General features: G+C 38.6%; 1 protein-coding gene across 2 annotated transcripts in view; it reads left to right on the top strand.

The window, feature by feature from the left end:
- Nucleotides 1–19,717, top strand: part of LOC123314797 (zinc finger protein 1) — a 346,820-nt gene that overhangs the window by 270,845 nt on the left and 56,258 nt on the right. The window contains exon 3 of one of the 2 annotated variants that reach the window (XM_044900154.1): nt 15,782–15,814. The exons of the other annotated variant lie outside the window; for it this stretch is intronic. Coding sequence (XP_044756089.1) covers nt 15,782–15,814 — 33 coding nt within the window. The remainder of the gene's footprint in view (nt 1–15,781; nt 15,815–19,717) is intronic. 2 annotated transcript variants of the gene reach the window in all.

Here is a 19,717-nt window from a genome sequence, read left to right as displayed (position 1 = left end):
GAATAATTCACCGATTCAAAAGTCAGAATTGTCACATATTCCAAATATCAAGCTCCAAATCCTGAGATACAAGTCAGAATCGTGACTTACAAACCAGAGTTCTGAGATGCAAGTCAGAATTCTGAGAAACAAGTCACAATTCTGAGATACAAGTCAGAAATCGGAGTTACGAGTCGGAATTCTGAAAAAAGAATCAGAGTTCTGAGATGCAAGTCAGAATTCTGAGAAACAAGTCACAATTCTGAGATACAAGTCAGAAATCGGAGTTACGAGTCGGAATTCTGAAGAAAGAATCAGAGATCTGAGATGCAAGTCAGAATTCTGAGAAACAAGTCACAATTCTGAGATAAAAGTCAGAAATCGGAGTTACGAGTCGGAATTCTGAAGAAAGAATCAGAGTTCTGAGATGCAAGTCAGAATTCTGAGAAACAAGTCACAATTCTGAGATACAAGTCAGAAATAGGAGTTACGAGTCGGAATTCTGATAAAAGAATCAGAATTCTGAGATGCAAGTCAGAATTGTGACCTACAAAATAGAATTCTGAGATTCAAGTCAAAGTTCTAAGATACAAGTCAGAAATCAGAAGACTATATAAGATAGGTAAGCATAAAAAATGTATCGTTCTGATGTCTTGTAGAAATGGGAGATTTGAACAGCTGACAGAATTTCATCATATTGGTATGGGAGTTCAGAGAAATATACAATTCAGTAAGTTTGTCCAACATTCTTCGGATAACACTATCATTAATCGAATGAAAAGAAACAGAAATGTCATTCCACCAATTCTAGTCTCACTGATTCCAAATTACCCTCTTGCAGCTCAGAATTTCGACTTGCATCTCAGAATTCTGACTTGTATCTCGGAATTCTGACTTTTAATTCAGAAGTTGGGATTGCTAGTCGGAAGTCAGATTTGTATCTCAGAATTCTGACACGCAAGTCGGTGCTAGATGCTCGGAATGCTTCAAGTAGAATCATGACGCAGAGCATAATAGAAAAAATATGGACAAATATCGAGCACTATATATTGCTCAAAATTTTCACAACACAAATAAAATAGACAATCTTGATGAATAACCCTACATTTATTTATTTCTCCCGACTCTAATTGAATGCCCAACATAATATTTCCTCCAGAATGATGGCACCATCAATTAGGTAGGAAAAAAAACCGAAGAATAAAAAAAACATCGACCTCACAACTGAAAAAAGCTAATTCGAATCAAATGTCAAGCGTTCAATCTCCACGAAACGACGCGGGGTTGCCTAAAAAAAACATGGAGAAAATAGATTTTTTTATCTGGCCATCTTTCCATTCCTATCTGTCCTATTAGTCCGGTCCAGCTTAATTTCGGGCTCTTGATATGGGGAAAATCCTGATAATAACACTTTCGCCAGGGAGTAATATAATCCTTATTGTATCAAAAAAATAAAAATATATCTTCAAGAAAGCTGCTTTGTTCAAGTCAGTTTATATGAATAAAGTGGGGACATATATTTCTATTCGAAATAGGGTCCGAGCCCGTCTCACTACACAATACAAGATCTTTTCGTCCAGATAAAATCTGTGAGAAAAAATCTTTCTTCTTCAACAGTATAAAACAGTGAAATGACCCTGCAGGCATAGGGGGAGAAAGATTTTCCTGATACGTCTCAAAGCAAGTATGTTTCGTCTTCCATTTATGTAAATTGCTTTCTTTGGCTAGCCCTGTTGACCCATCACGCTGTAATGGCATCGTGTATGAATGAAGGGCAGAAACAACGTGGTTTATGAAAGATGTTTCAGAAACAGAGCAAGATAGAAAAATCAATATATAATCGAAAAGTTTTACTGTCTATTATTCGATGATGAAGTGATAGTTCAGGTTTGATTAGCGTATATACCATTTAACCTGATTAACGTAATAAGGTAACGAAGTTATAAGAAATTTTCTACTGATTTCATTGATGTAGGAAATTAATATTGCTGAAAAAGTAGTTAATCCGTCTTGCAAATACGAATTCCGAGTTAAAACTATATGCTTCTGAGTTATTCGATCCATTTTCTAATTCTCTCTTATTCATTCACAAAATCAAATTCCGCATAATATCCTTCAAGTATTGATATATACATGTCCTATCTGTGTCTACACTGTGAGAATCACACTTACCATGTCTTCGAAATCTTATTAATCCAGAACCAAACCTAGCTCTCTCTCACTCTGTGAAGAATTTGGAATTGCATAGCAAAATTCCGACTTTTAACTCAGAATGCTGGCTTTCCTCGAATTCTTAGTCAACTTACAGGAATTCTATGAAAATGTTCAACTGTATAATTGCCAATTTCAAGTCAGAATTCTGAAGTACAAGTCAGAATTCTGAAGTACAAGTCAGAATTCTGAAGTACAAGTCAGAATTCTGAATGAAGTACAAGTCAGAATTCTGAAGTACAAGTCAGAATTCTGAAGTACAAGTCAGAATTCTGAAGTACAAGTCAGAATTGGGACTTCAAAATTTCAATTCTGAGATAAAAGTCGGAATTCTGAGATGCAACTCGGATTTCTGAGATACAAGTTTGAATGCTGGAATAGACGTGTTGCAGTTAGAGCTTAATTTTAATCGTTCTCATGAACAGTGACCTAAACTATGTCTGAGCATAATTTCACCCTATCAGAAGCCACGTGCAGAATAGAATCTAATAAGTTCATCCAAAATACTCCAAACTACACTCTCACTGATCCAATGGAGGAATTTAAATGTCTTATCACTAATTGATTCTCAAACCCTCGCCTGTATCTTGAAAATATAATAGTCAGAATTCTGACTTGTAGCTCGAAATTCCTACTTGCAACTCAGAGTTCTGCATGATAGCTCAGAATTCTGCCTTGTATCTCAGAATTCTACTTGGTACTCGGAACTCTGCCTGGTATCTCAGAATTCTGTCTTCCATCTCAGAATTCTGCCTGGTATCTCAGAAGTCTGCCTAGTATGTCAGAATTCTGCCTGGTATCTCAGAATACTGCCTGGTATATCAGAGTTCTTCCTGAAATCTCAGAAGTCTGCTTGATATCTCAAAATTCTGCTTGTTGTCACAGAATAATTCTGCCTTGTAACTCAGGATTCTGCCTGTTATCTCAGATTTTCGACGTTATAAAAATTTTAACTCGAATCTCAGAATTCTTACTCATTTTCCAGAATTTCGACTAGTGTCTCAGAATTTCCGCCTTTTGTCTCATGACTTTCATATCGAAACCTTAGAATTCTGACCGGTAGCTTAGAATTCCGACTTGTATCGCAAAATTCTGGCTTGTTTCTTAGAATTCTGACCGGTATCTCAGAATTCTGCCCGGTATCTCAGACTTCTGCCTGGTATATCAGAATTCTGCCTGGTATCTCAGAAGTCTGCTTGGTATCTCAAATTTCTGCTTGGTATCACAGAATAATTCTGCCTTGTAACTCAGGATTCTGACTGGTATCTCAGAATTCCGACTTATATCGCAAAATTCCTACTTGTTTCTCAGAATTCTGCCCAGTATCTCAGAATTCTGCCTGGTATCTCAGAATTCTACCTGATATATCAGAATTCTGCCTGGTTTCTCAGAAGTCTGCTTGGTATGTCAGAATTCTACTTGGTATCACAGAATAATTCTGCCTTGTAACTCAGGATTCTGCCTGTTTTCTCAGAATTCCGACTTCATAAAAATTTTAACTTGAATCTCAGAATTCTTAATTCTTTTCCACAATTTCGACTTGTGTCTCAGAATTTCCGCCTTGTATCTCATGATTCTGACTTTCGCATCGGAATTCTTGGATAAACCTTAGAATTCTGACTGGTATCTCAGAACTCCGCAAAATTCCGACTTGTGTCTCATAATTCTGACTTGTGTCTTAGCATTCTGACTAGTATCTCAGAATTTTGACTGTATCTCAGAATTCGGAATTAAATACATATTTCGAGTATGTGGCCCTCTAAGCTTTCTCAGTTTCGCAAGTAGACATAATTCGTGTTCGCAGGAAGATCGAGAACGCGTCCGATGGATTTAATCCGTGTCACACGACCCCCTCGCCAAATCGTAACGAATAGTTGGACGTGAAAATCGGGAATTCGCAGCAATAACCGAGAAAGTTGGTCGGATAGGCATCACGGTCCGGGTAAAAGGTCGAAACGAAGGTGCCGCCGGTCTGACTTGCGGCCCGCCAGATCACGCCGCCCTAAACCCACTTTTCAGATAATGATTTCTCTCCTTGCGCCAGACAATTAACGAGGGTTAGAACAGATTCAATTCCGCAAAGTTAACAGGTGCGGCCCGGAATTGAATTTAACATGTGCGACCGTCGTCTACCCTCTCTCTTCCGATTCGTCTATCGCTTTTTTACCTCCTTTGTCGATGGACTTTTTATGCGGGCGGTCAGGAGTTCGAATTCCTTCGTTTTAATTAAAAAGGGTTGCGTGGGACCGGCACACGTCTAATGAGAGTTTAACGGCGCTTTGCATCGGTGTGTTTGACGTGAGCAGGAGGAAATAAGGGGGGAGATGGGGTTCGATGGTTCTCTCCAGAAAGCGATCGACTAATGAATGACTACGGGCAATTGCCACCTTCGAAAGTCTGAAAAATCATTCATCTTTCAACTCAAAGCTACACTTATGTAGCTGTGGTCCTTGGACCAAGACTCTTTTGAAGGAATATGATAGTTAAGAGGACTCTTATTGATTATTATCAGCACCTCCAGTTTATGGCAATGGAACCTTTCAAGTCATTTTACAGTTGTCCAGCTTCGCTAATCTTATGTAGTCGTGGTTCTTAGACCACAACACTTTTGGTGTAGCGCAGTTCTTAAGAGGATTATGATAGTTAAGAGGGCTCTCATTGATTATCAGCACCTCCATTCTTTGGCAATGGGACCTTCCAAGTCATTTTACAGTTGCCCAGCTCCGCTAATCTTATGTAGTCGTGGTTCTTAGACCACAACTCTTTTGGTGTAGCGCAGTTCTTGAGAGGATTATGATAGTTAAGAGGGCTCTCATTGATTATCAGCACCTCCAGTTTATGGCAATGGGACCCTTCAAGTTATTTTTCACTGGTCCAGCTTCGCTAATCTTATGTAGTCGTGGTTCTTAGACCACAACACTTTTGGAGTAGCGCAGACCTTGAGAGGATTATGATAGTTAAGAGGGCTCTCATTGATTATCAGCACCTCCAGTTTATGGCAATGGGACCCTTCAAGTTATTTTACACTGGTCCAGCTTCGCTAATCTTATGTAGTCGTGGTTCTTAGACCACAACACTTTTGGAGTAGCGCAATTCTTTAAAGGATTATGATAGTTAAGACGGCTCTCATTGATTATCAGTACCTCCAGTTTGGCAATGGAACCTTTCAAGTCATTTTACAGTTGTCCAGCTTCGCTGATCTTATGTAGTCGTGGTCCTCAGACCAGGACTCTTTTGCAGTATCACAGTTCTTAGGAGGAATATGATAGTCAAGGTATAGTTCCGGTGATGCATCGCGGATGCGGAATGTGACTGCTACAGTGCAGTATCATTGCTGTATCCCCTTACCGAGAATGAATCTACAAAAACACAAACTATCGGTGCGATCAAACTTATAATTTCTTAGGGCTACTTGCAAGTGTGCCCTTCTGTGACTGAAGAGACCCAACCGTGACCTACAGATCCTTCCACACCCCGGGAATAGATAGTCACCAACCAGATCTGGCCACCGCTGTATTCTTCTCGAGTCTTCATTATAACTGTGGACCAAAGACCTCCACTGTGATCTGTCTACGCTAGTTGTTTCTAGTTATAATTGGCATGGTCTGATTTTAGGGATTGATGCAGTATATCCTTAAACCGCTTATACTGGCCTCCTGGTTTCCGAGCTCCCTCTGTGAATTCGCCATGCAGAGCTGTTTTGGGGAGTCTTGTGTCTTGCATCCTCAGAGTGTGGACGATTCATCTGAGTCGGGCCCTCGTTACTTGAGTCTCAATTGTTGTACAACTCGCGCGCTGCAAGACTTATGCATTTGAAACTTTGTAGAACCATCTGATGTGCATTATTCGTCTTAGATGACGTTGTTGTATTGGTTCCAGTTGTATAATATGTCGCCTGTTGGGAGGACCACTGCTTTGTGAACAGCATTACTGCATTACCGAATCCATACCTTCAGGAGGGCTCTCATTGATTGACCGTAGTTCCAGTTTTTGTATATGAAACCTTTCAAGTCATTTAACAGTTGTTCAGCTTCGCTAATCTGCCTTTTAACCATAATAACTCAGTTTTATCTCCATCACTTATGTTTAAGAGTCAGTGGATAGAATCTGCAACAAATATATTGAAAAAAATTGATTCCTAGTTCCAGTAATGTACGAGAACGTTCCTCAAAAGTTTTTCTAAGAATAGCCTTGAGCCAGACTGGATAACCCATTGGCTTGGAGCCTTAACTCCTCCTCGAATCAGTCAGCAAAGAGTTGCAACATAATAATGTGATGGAACGATGAATTTCCTGCCCAATACCCCCCTGTTTTCGACTCGATATCGACTTATATTGGCCACCGAAGGTTAGTTTATGTAATGGCCAGGCCATTGCAATAGTAAAGTGCGAATAGAACGTTTTGATATCCGAAGAACGGTGTAATAGCCGAATAACCGTTTCTAGTGACCAACCATTCCGCGGAAGCTCCCCTTTTTTCACAGACTCTACATGGATTGCATTTTGTCGGTATATTTCGATCGAATTGTTTTATTTCATGCCGTCCCTTGACCACTGGACGATAGTTATTCGCTTGATTATTGCTGAATCTGCAATTCGGAAAGTATGAACTAGGTGATTCTGAATAAAGTTTAACGACTGATTCCCCAGTTACTTCCGAGCAGCGAGAACCCTCCGGTCGTGGGTTTTTTTATTCAGAAGGGCCTTCAAATAAAAATGAGGGTACAATATGCACCATTGATTGTCAACCCATAAATGACGATGAATTATTTTTTTACCATTTTATTTCTTAACGAATTCATCATGTTGAGATCTTTCTTGTAGAGAACTTTTCATGTAAGTATAACTGAGGAGTTTCTCATGCACCCTATACGATCAAGGAAAGGTAAGGAAATTCATTAAGGACTCAAGGAGGTGAAGCATATCCTTGCCAAGATCGAAATACCTCTTTGATCTCTTTTAGTTTTCAAGAAACTTTCTGGATTGTTCCAGTCTAGGAAGATCCCTTTTACAGTTTTTTCTTTCTCCTGAAACTCTTTCTATAGTTCGACTCTCGAAATAAACAAAATTACTTGAGATTTCTCAATTTATCTAACTGTATCCCTGAGCCTATCCCGAGATGAACACACACATAATAAAAACTCAGACCGACTTCCCAATTTAAGAAACGTTATCTAAGACGGATGCTGCACAGAAGACAAAAACAAAGGAGCTCCCTGGGCATCGTAGACAGTGATTAAGTTTCAATAATCAATTAGACAGAAGCCAGAAACAACATTTTCGTGGAAAATAGGAGATGTTTTCCGTCTATTAAACACAAAGGATACATCAGCACCTTTATCCTGTCCACCCTTAATTCAGCTTGTCGTGAGTGGTTCTCTTCAGGACGAAAGGAGAAAACGAAGCTTTTAACTTGAATCAATACAAGATGTCCTGCTATCGCCAGGACATATATCTTAGCTTACAAGGGCACCGCTAGTTACCCGCGTCTCCTTTCCGTGAGATTTATAACTGTACAGAAAACAAAAAAATAAGGCAAGATATAAATAAATAAACTGGAACCATTTATACGTCATGTTTACATGTTCCATGCAGGATCTCGGCATGGGAGATAGTTGTATATTCAAGGAAATATTGCGATTTCCATTTGTCATAACGAAAATGCAAATTCGGATCTCTACTCAGTGGTGCACTGAAATACCGAATTGATATATTTAATGGAATTTGTGTTGGATCAGAATTAAATCTCGGGGAAAACTATATTTATGGCTTTCGGCTCTTCTATCCTGTTTTATCGTAAATCCAGAAGGAACAATGTTCCCGAAAATTTTTATCAAATGAAGGAGAAGTCGTCAAATACGACCAAAACCATGGTGAGCATCTACTCTTTCTTCCTGCCGAAGAAAATAATCCTGATGAGCAAAAACTCGTGTTATATTTTAGGAACCAATTCTTTATGTTTGGATAGTGTTCAAACCCTTTGCTTTTATCCTATTGGAAGCTGAATATTTCTAACTAACTATGCGAAAAGTTTACTACAGGATTTCGATGAATGTCATAGTGGAATAAGTACCCGAAAATTGATATTTCTATTTTTCATATGACTACTCCTATGTATTGTAAATGTCTTAAGGTACCAATAAATATCTAATTATTATTATTATATCAATGTATTAAGATGAACAACCACAAATACGCGCCAGTTGTCCTGTTAATTCATGTGAAATTTTGTTCAAAGGTGAAGTTCATCTTGACTTGAAACCTCCTTTAATTCCTTCCACTTTTTTTGATGCAAGATGATTTTTGTTGTACAATTCAACATTCTTGTAATGATCTGTTAATTCCTTCGGGAGATACCCATTCCCAACCACTGCATCATATACATTTCATCTTCGGGTTAATATTTTTGAACTGATGTATCGTCTTCAACGAAGCCAACGAAGATAACGAACATTAACTCTCCTTAAGATAGTGCATATTATGATATTATGCTGATCTCTTGTATTTTCCATGCAAATAACTGGATTTGGTATGCCTTCAATCAGTTTGTATAAACTTCAATTGTGTTCGTCACATATTTTCCGAAGAGATTCGATATTGTGATAAAATACGTAATAACAGAAACTTTTACGTAGAACGGGCAACATAGCCGTTGATTTGAAACCTAAAAATGTTTTTACAACCTTCATAACCCCACATTTTCGTACTATACAGAGTGAAATGTGTCAAATTTCCATGGCCAACCGAGTGCTAAAATAAAAATGAATGGAATATAGTTGTCTGCATGGAAAGGACAAAAGTTTAGATTTTCAGTTTTTAAATACATTTATTTTTGCTATGGAAGAAAATTGAATTATTGACACATAACATGCCGTTGCTTGAGGAGAATTAATGTCGGTTAACTGCTTTGGCTAAAGGTTGAAGACGTTACACCAGTTGTTGAATTAAGAACAAATCAACCCAAAGATTAAATAAATCTGATGCAGTGATAGAGAGTGGGTATCTCAGAGGAATTAATGGATAATCACAAGAATTATTCAACAAAAACCATCTTGCATTAATAATCAAAATAGTTAAAGGGAGTTTCTAGGGCAAGAGGAACTTCATCTTCAAACAAGAATTCCACATAAATTGATAATTGGCTCATATTTTAGGCTGTTAAGGGTCTTTTCTAAAAATCCTCAAATGCCACCAACTCTTTGGGTCTCTTAGTCATCCACTCTCTCTGTCATTCACAATCTTTCTAATTGTGGAAACATTCAGCTTGAATATAAATCGTTTATGTAGATTCAGATGAGACATAATATGACTTTACCTATTTTGAATATATTGGTCACCGTCTGATAGCACTTCCTGTTACTCTGTCTTCTCTCTTTTTCAATAACTTTCGGCATTATTGTAATATTGATTAGTATAAGTTGTGGCAACGTCGTTGCATTAACGACATTTCATAAGTGCCAACCTTACTCTGTTCTAGTTACAAAAACTTAAGAAAATTATTTCATGGCTATCCGAGTGCATAAAAGTGAATTGAGTCAAACTTATCGATGTTCAAATTGTTATATTTCTGTCTTAAATTGTCCAATCCCATATAAAATGACGAATTCCGCCATTCTTTATGTCAGAAAGTGTAGAGTTCGTCTGCTACGAAATATTCGTTTCCCACTGGTATGATTCGAATCATACGTGAGAATGACTAATATATCGCATTGAACGATAAAGGCGCAACCCCACATCATGTTTTCTCCAACCGTAAACCCATGACGTACAGCCCACCCCTTATCGAAGCAAAGTGAACCGAAATGAAGTCGGCAATGAATAATGAACACCTCGTTTCGCAAAACTCAGCCACAACGAACGGAGTACATGAATAAGTAGACGAAATGATCCAAAAGACGAATACTACCGACCGGGGACAAGTAAAAGCGTCATTATGCGGTAGCTCCGCCGCAACACCGAGTTGTCTACGAAAACACGGGGCAAATGTAAGAATGAGAATTTGCATGATAATGTGCACCAGCCAAAGTGGCTCTTCTTAAGATTCGTCCCACAATATGGACCGGATTGCGCAACAATGGGGATATTTCCAGCATCACCTTTATTGCCTCTTCGCTAAAATTGGAATAGGTAATGTAGCATGAGATATTGAATACAAAAGGGAGATCGGGGATAGATTCGAGTGTGGTCTGACGCTAGCGGGAGGGATCTGTGGGACGATTCAGATTCAAAGGGGATGGTGATTTGGAAGTTAGATGTATGTGTGACAGGAATCTCGGCTGATGTACTCTTTGTGACCATCGAATTCGCCCTACGTCCGATATTGTGAGTTTCAATAGGAAGGAAATAAATTTAAATTTGGTTTGGATAAGTTGAAAAAGACCTCCGTAAATTCCAGTGAGGAATTGTATATTCTGCTACTATATTCACATACACCATTTCAAGCTTTAATAGACACCTGCGATGGTATGAAAGAGTTCTTCACCAAGCTTTTTCATTAACTCACTAGAGCATGATATCACTCTTTACCAATTTAAGTAAGGCCTTCTACTCGGTGAATCGAAAAGCGCTGTGGAAAATCATGGGACGCCTTGGAGTACCCGAAACATTCTTAGCCGTGTGTAAAAGCTTCCATATCAACAACACCGCTAGAATACAGCATAATGGCTCTACAACCGACCATTTCTTAACCAACTCTGGAATAAAACAAGCCTGCGTATTAGCGCCCCTACTATTCAATATTTTCGCCATAGCTGAATCGATAATTGCTGAAATGAGTGTGCCTGTAAGAGGTGTTGGCATTAGATTCAGATTAGATAGGGGTCTGTTTAACCTGAAGCGCCTCAGAGCAAAAACCCGTACCAAGTTCATCACGGAACTTCAATATGCAGGCGACTGCGCACTTATCGCTAGCAGCTCAGAGGATCTACAGATAATGTTGGGAACCTATAAATATATATACGAAGCTTTGGGCCTTAGACTCAATATTGACAAAACCAAAATCCTGGTTAGTCCTCCAGAAAGCCTTCAAACAGATATCAGCCTAGAGGATGAAACTCTAGAACAGGTCGAGCAATTCAAATACTTGGGAAGCTTCATAAATACTAGGGCTAACCTGGACACGGCAATACACAACCGTATCAATTCGGCATCACGGGCATTCTGGAAGCTAAAGGTCAGAGTGTTTCAAAATCACGACCACAGTCTGTAGACCAAGACAGCTGTTTATAAAGCAGTGGTCCTCCCAACGCTTCTTTACAGAAGCGAAAACTGGACTGCCTACAGGCGACACATTAAACAGCTTGAACAAACCCAACAACGTCATCTAATACAAATAATGCACATCATATGGTTTCAAAAAGTTTCAAATGCAGTAGTCTTGCAGCGCGCGAGTTGTATAACAATTGATACTCAAGTAACGAGAGCCCGACTCAGATGGAGCGGCCACATTCTGAGGATGCAAGACACAAAACATCCGAAAATAGATCTGTATGGCGAATTCATAGAGGGAGCTCGGAAACCAGGAGGCCAGTTTAAGGTTTAAGGATATACTGCATCAATCCATAAAATCAGTTGATGCCAATCATAACTGGAACAACTGGCATTAGGCGGATCACAGTGGATATCTTTGGTCCACAGTTATAATGGAGACTCGAGAAGAATACAGCGGCGACCAGATCTGATCCATGGCCGGAGTGTGATCTGTAGGTCACGGTTGGGTCTCTTCACTCATAGAATGGCATACAGTCGCAAGTAGCCCTAGGAAATTAGGGTTTGATAGCACTGATTTTTTTTTTCAATCTTTTTGTAGGTTTATTCTCGGTAACGGGATACAGCAATGAATGATATCACTCTTTATCATCTATTGCAACGTTTGGCTGTTTTTCAAAATAACAATTTACAGTCTCATTGAAGAGTTTCATTTATTCCAATCAATAGCAAATATAACTTGAAACAGTTTACACGATTTGCACAAAATGAGTTTTTAAACCACGACACGTGTTTCGCAATCACAATAGCATCTTCAGGTGGGTGAAACGTGAAGCTGAGAAGTAACTGTGACGGTAAATCACGGCCTATCACTCCGAATTGGGACACAGCACACCTAACTGTCACAGTAGGTAAGTGCAGTTCCTTTTTCCTCAGGTTGGCGAGCCCAAGTTTCCATTGTGTTTGAAGAGAGGACAGAAACGTTGACAGGAATGAAGAAGTGACACTGAAACGCCCGCTGCGTTGTGATCACAAGACGGTTATCATCATAAAACGCACGTACGACGAAAAAATACAGACCCTAAGGAACACGAAGAGCCCTTCCACGCCAACCTGCCTCATCACAGCCCTTCGAAGCTGTGCCTCACCCAATATATCCCCAAATCGATCGAATCATTCAAGAATAAGATGTTTAAGCAAACTTCATGAATGATTCCCCCAGATCAAACAAAAGTGAATACGTTCGATGAGCCACTACCTCGAAAAAATCCCGCAATCCATTTATAACCGCGCAGTGAAAGGAACGACTACTCCGTTTCTACATCTTTCGGTCCTTTCATTCAATCCCGCCTCGAGATTGGGATCTAGTCCCCTCCTGACTTGACTTAAAGCTATTAGAATTTTCCAACAGGAGATAATCAAAGGCATTTGCATCCGAAATACCTTCGAGTGAATCTGCTTCGCCCTCTTGGTGGTTAGGGAGATAAGTAGCAACTCGGGATTGAGAGGTCAAATAAAGTTTCCTCATTTGTAAATAAATATATATGGAACTAGTCCATTCTCCGTTCTCCTTCTTGAAAGTAGGATCTTGAGATTAAGATGAATATTCAGTCCTCATTTGTGGTTTCTCTATTGTATATGTACGGCTTATTTCACTATTGCTCAATTGCTATTTTCAGTATAAGTTTTATCTTTCATTTTTCATCACAGATAGAATGTTACTACATATTTCCATGGCACATACAACGAGATCCTAGCGACTATAATTCCTATTGATTCGACTGAATCAAACCATTTTTCTCCAACAATGAATATACATACAAATTTCGATTCTCAATCGAAATAGAATGTTTCAATTTATAACAATTTTATCAGCGGAAATTCTCAGTATTGAGGATGACGAATGCATCAGCCTTCGCCTTCTCGTATAAACAATTTCGAACTATGATATCAGATGAAATGTAGGTATCTCCAATTTGTTGCAATTATTTTTCATTCAATGCTGATACATTCCTTTCATTGTTTTCTATTTCTCATAATATAATCCTTTCATTGTATCTTTATCATTTGATAGACGACTAACATAAAAATGTTCGGTGACTAACGTCACTTGTTGATGCAGTCAGAGAAACTGATACCAGTGTGTTAAAACTTAGCGTATTTTTCCAACTTCTAGTCTGTCTATGTTGAATAGAATGTGTGTCACTATCGTACAGGGAAATAAGTTGAGTCTATAGATATAGATACAAGATATTATGAGCTATATTTAAGTTTTGAATGAACAGAATTAGGGAATCCAAGAACTGATGTCATTGCTTCAAATCTGAAGAAGAGGAAATCAAAAACTAGCGTCTACACAATTCACTTTGAGCTTCCTCGGTTTCTTCTCTGGTTGAACAACTACATACATAGGTACGAGGATGTATTGATATATAGTTAGCCTAGACCAGTTCCATGCATTAAAAAACTATTGCGTTACCATAGCAACGAACAATACCTCATTAGAAGTGTCAGTGTGAGGTTTGAGGTCAAAAAAGTAAACCAGATTTACGCAATAAATTGGAAGAAAGAAAATGTCCACCGAAATTGTGAAAATCGAAAAATTCGAGTATCGAGCCATCATCAAGCACCTGTATTTAAAAGGTTTAAGAGGTAAGCAGATTTAGATATGCGTAATACCCTTGTTGATCAATATCCTTCGTATGCGACCGTGGAAAATTGGAGTGCAAGCTTCAAAAGAGGTAAATTTTCCATTGAAGATGATGACCGATCGGGAAGGCCAATTTCTGTGTCAGTCCCCGAAAATATCGATGCAGTTCATGACATGATTTTATCAGATCGTCGAATTGGGGTAAAACGGATATCTGAAGCACTGAATATTTCGTACGAACGCGTTCATCATGTAATTCACGTCAATTTGGACATGAGAAAAATTGCTGCAAAATGGATGCCCGAATGTTTGAATGTTGACGAAAAGTGTGCAAGAAGCATCGCGTTCGATCTGTGCTCGATTTGAAAACGATGTAGACTTCTAAAATCCAATTGTTACTATGGATGAGACTTGGGTACATTTCTACGATCCAGAAACAAAGCAACAATCGATGGAATTGCGACACTCTGGTTCTCCAAGACCTAAAAAGTCTCGTGTCCAAAAGATTGATTGATTGATTTTTTGGGTAGAACAATAACCGGAGATTACTATTCGACATTACTGACCACTCTACGGGAAAAAATTGAAGAGAAAAAACGCGGAAAGCTATCCAAAGATGTTTTGTTTTGCAGGACAACACCCCTGCACACAAATCTCATGTTGTCATGCAACATGGTTTGCAGAGCAAGAAGAAACATTTTTTTTTAAGGTCTAGGAACGTTGCAGGTTCGTAATGAATATATCCAATTGAAAGGAGAATGTGTTGAGTAATAAAATATTTTGACATTGAAATTTTGTTTGGTTTATAGTAGGCTAAGAATTTTTCAATATATCCTCGTACTCAAAGAATATTCTGACAGAGGTGAGCAATCGAATGCCCAACTCTGCTACAAAATTCCTTTTTTTCCATTCTTCGGCTGACTGAGTCCTGTAATTTGGAACAAATCTCGAAGGTTCATGAAGATTTTATCATATAGGTGATCATTTCTGAAGGTCAGTCCGGTTCTTGTGGAATAGCCACTCATACTCATTAAAACCCCCAGCAGCGAAGAATTAACAGGATAAATGCCTATGTGGAGCTCAGTTTTTCAACACAAAAGTGAAGTGATTTTATTGAGGTGAAATTTTTCGAAAAATCACGATGATTGTCTATGATTAAATGATTAAATGGAAACCCTCAGCTCAAAACCTTCAAATTCACATGTAAATGAGGCCATACATTTGTTTTTCCACCGCTTAAATCAACTCCTTCAATGGAATTGACCCCGATGGCTGCTAGGATAGAATCCGAAAGCTCCCTAAAGATGAAGAGGGTCGGGAGGCAGGCTAGAATAGACAGATTTTCTGTCTAATGCCTCAGTCCAGTGTTTTATAGAGCGATCTTTGAATCGAGAAGTCCCCCTTTTTTTTCTTCTTTCCCCTGAATTATTTCCCTTCAGGAGCGATCCGGGTATTAGCATAAAACGGGGCTTCATAACAAATTGGAGCCTTTTAGTGAGACGCATAATTAGTTTAACCTATTTGCGGTGCTACGAAACGTATAATAAAACGAAAAAATACCTGACGGTATTTAATTCGAAGGGCACATTTGCATTTTTCTTCTGGCTGTTTGCTCCCTCTTTCGTAACGTTTAATTCTTATAATTTGTCGGACAGGGTTCAGAAGGTCCGACCGAAATTAAGCTGCTTTTTACGACATCTGAAGTTTCCTGCTGATTTTTCTCTTTTTGTTCCAGATACACTCGGACCGTCAACCTTCTTATGCGCTGGTGAGTTTGTTCCCTTAATTGTTTACTTCTCGGTTAATTAGGAACTGCGTCCCTTCGACTGTTCTGAGGGATGGAACTGAATTAATTATAATTTTATAGAATAAACATTTTTGTAGCTGTTCCATCCAGATTCTTTCCTGAAAAAAACTTCGGAAAATGTTTCTGAACTGCTAGCGAGAATTTTTCACCAACTGTCTCACCTTCTGGAAAGAAGTTCTAGAACTCTTGGAAGGGCAGAACAAAAATTCTCGACACCAGAATTATTTGCCGTTTTGGAATCGATAGATCCACGTGTTTTGGCAAACAAACGAATCGTATACTTCGGCTTCAAACGTTCTATTTCAGAGGTTAAATTATAGGTGAATTTGCATATTTGAGATGATTCATTTTATAGGGACATCACGGTGGATTATGAACATCGTAAATGCAAATGGATTACTTTTGGCTGTGATGATTTAAATGAGGTTCCATAAATTTTATATCTTCTTATACGTATTGAACGTAATTCTTCGATATCGGGTTCGGACCAACAAAACGAAAACCCGAAATGATAAATCAGGCAGAAGGATTATACGAATATACGAGGGTATATTGAAAAAATTCTTAGCCTACTATAGAACCAAACAAAATTTAAATGTCAAAATATTTAATTACTCAACATATTCTCCTGTTAATAGGATACATTTATTACAGCGAACCTGCAACGTCTCTAGACCTTTAAAAAAGAATGATTCTTCTTGCTCTGCAAACCAGACCTCCACAGCTTTTATTACCTCCTCGTTGGAAGACCTTTTGAACTTTTTTTCAGTTGAAGAAAGAGATGATAGTCGGATGGAGCTAAATCTGGTGAATAAGGGGGGTGTTCTAGTAATTCAAATCCTAAATCACGAATTTTTTGCATGGCAACATGAGATTTGTGTGCAGGGTCGTTGTCCTGCAAAAACAAAACACCTTTGGATAGCTTTCCGTGTCTTTTCTCTTTAATTTTTTACCTTAGAATGGTCAGTATTGTCGAATAGTAATCTCCGGCTGTTTTTCTGCCCTTATCCAAAAAATTAATCATGATTATTTCATGGCAATCCCAAAAAACTGAAGCAAGAACTTTTCCAGCAGATTTTTGGACACGAAACTTCTGCCTGATAAGGCTCAAATATAACTCCTTGTAACAGTTTAGCACAACTGAAAAAATTTCTTAGTATCGAATAGTTTTCGACAGAGCTTGCATGCCAAAGGATCCATGCAACATTCCAATGGCAGAAAATTCACTTCATGACCACGTTCGGTTTATTGCTTCTCAACAAAATGGAGAATTGTGAATATATAGAAAAGTTCACTATTGTCTTTTACCGAAAATTGTTTCATTATCAACCGAGTGCTTTTATAGAAGTGAATGGAGTATAGTTCGAGTACGTCGCCTTGAAGTTTCCGAGAGATGTCAAAAATAGTGACATCAACCAAAAAACCAAACATGATTTGATAGTACGGCTGAGTTCTGAGTTTCTGAAGTCACTTGATTTTTTCAAGAATCAATGGAAAACCTCGGATTGTTTTCGGAACCTGTTCGTCGTCTGTATGCGATCTACCCTAATCCTGAATCCGCGGGATCAAAACCCCAATGGAAGATTCTATTGACAGAGAGAGCATCCCCTGATGAACTTCCGCCGAATGGAATCCAAGGGTTAATTCGTTCCTCCACTTTCACTTAATTCCGGCAGCGTTTGTGAATTTTAAACAATATCCAGTTTTCTCCCGTTGTCAATATTATGATTCGTGAGTAGCATCTCATCTCAATTATGAATACATTAGAAGATGTGTATGGCCGTATTGGAGGTTCGTGATGTTATAATGTTGGCGTCAGTGGCGGAAGCAGTTCGGCAGGGTTATGAGAGGAATGTCTTACAGTAATTGCAACTCTTGGAATCAGGAATATCATGTTGATTCGAAAAGAGTAGGATCAATATAATTGAGTCAACAGCTCCCCTGGTCTCCTGAAACAATTATTGTGGTGCTTAGGGAGCTTTTTCCATCATTTGGAATGATTGAATCTAATGTTTCGACAAGTGTTTGCCAGTAATCTCAAAGAAGTTGATTATTTTAACCGAAAAAGTCATTTATTCAGTTTTGACTTAGTCTAGAACAAAGGTAGACATCAGTACTTATCGAACATAAGCAACAAAATAGGAAATCCTTGAGCTGCCTAATTTCTTGGTCATTTTTGACACTAAACTACCCATTTTCAATGTTTCAGTATCTCAGGAAAGGGCAGGATTCTAATAGGTCTTCTGGATTGGATCTGCATGTGACACTGAAAAATTGGCCAATGAAATTACCGATTACAGCATTTTTCTATAAAATAGTAACTACCCCGAGATATAAATTTTGTGCTTTACTCCTTACTCACTCTGTAGATAAATGCGTTAACCTCACAATGAGTTTTAATTTTTAAATGTTACTCTCACCCATCTGAAGATGCTCTTGAGATAGCGAAACGCGCGTGGTGATCAAAAACCCTCGTTAGTGCCAATCATGTAGCTCAGTCATTTACTTAATTTTGATTTTATTTTCATTTCAATTCTTGTAATCTATCAGCCATGAAAGGAATTCGGGGAAGCTTCGTAATTGATCTGGCACGCCACTGGGGTATCCGTATTCCGAGACTGTTTACCCTTTATCCGATAACGTATACACATCAATTTCAATCCGAAATTGAATCATCCGTATACGCACATTTAATTGTACTCGTCATATCCACCTCTGCTGAAGCTTTCAGTTCTGTTGACTGTTTATATTTCGTAGCCGGATGAATTTGTAATGTTTGGTTGATTTTCTAAAGTACCCTCATCTGATGCAGAAGGAGCCTTTCTGGTGTGTTGTTCGCCTCTGTCGTTTCTAGAAATGGAGAGGTTGTCTGAATTCGTGAATTCGAATTAGATATGACTTTGAGCCAGGTTTTCAGCAGTAGATACGTGAAAATTCATTTTTTTTGATACAGATGATACAGATACAGTGATATTCTAGCACTAGTGCGGAATTTAAAAACAAGCCACTTTTCGGCTCGTTTTGAAGCAAGAGTAGTAGAATTTGCCTTCTGTACGACTTTTAGACATTATCCTCCATTTCAGTCAAGTGAATGATTCATTTTCTTTGATTTAATGAAATATTTCAGGGATATTCGAGTTGGAATGATATTTCGGTTGGCAATTGTCAAATATTGACAGATATATGTAGATAAACAGTACTGACAACATTAAAATCTGAAATGGAACTAACAAAATCGTGTGAGAGCGATTCTGCCACAGAAAAAGAGAAAAATAACCCCCATTGATATCAAAATCTATAGAGGAATCAAACTAGCCAACCACCATTGGTCGAAGTATCTACAGAAATACGTGATTTTTATATAGAATGGACAACATTCATTCAATCACTGCTGTATCCCGTTAACGAGAATAAATCTACTAAGAGACTCAAAAACAAAACTATCGGTGCGATCAAACTTATAATTTCTTAGGGCTTCTTGCGACTGTGTGCCCCCCTGTGACTGAAGAGACCCAACCGTGACCTACAGATCCTTCCACACTCCGGGCATGGATAGTCACCAACCAGATCTGGCCGACGCTGTATTATTCTCGAGTCTCCATAATAACTGTGGATCAAAGACCTCCACTGTGATCTGTCTAATGCTAGTTGTTTCCAGTTATGATTGGCATTAACTGATTTTAGGGATTGATGCAGTATATTCTTAAACCGCTTATACTGGCCGCCTGGTTTCCGAGCTTCCTCTGTGAATTCACGATACAGAGCTATTTTGTGTCTTGTATCCTCAGAATGTGACCGCTCCATCTGAGTCGAGCCCTCGTTATTTGAGTATCAATTGTTATACAACTCGCGCGCTGCAAGACT

This window comes from Coccinella septempunctata, chromosome 6 (assembly GCF_907165205.1).
Source record: "Coccinella septempunctata chromosome 6, icCocSept1.1, whole genome shotgun sequence".
NCBI classification, from domain to species: domain Eukaryota; kingdom Metazoa; phylum Arthropoda; class Insecta; order Coleoptera; family Coccinellidae; genus Coccinella; species Coccinella septempunctata.
Note: the sequence above shows the minus strand (reverse complement) of the source record. Positions and strands in the feature narration are given on the sequence as shown.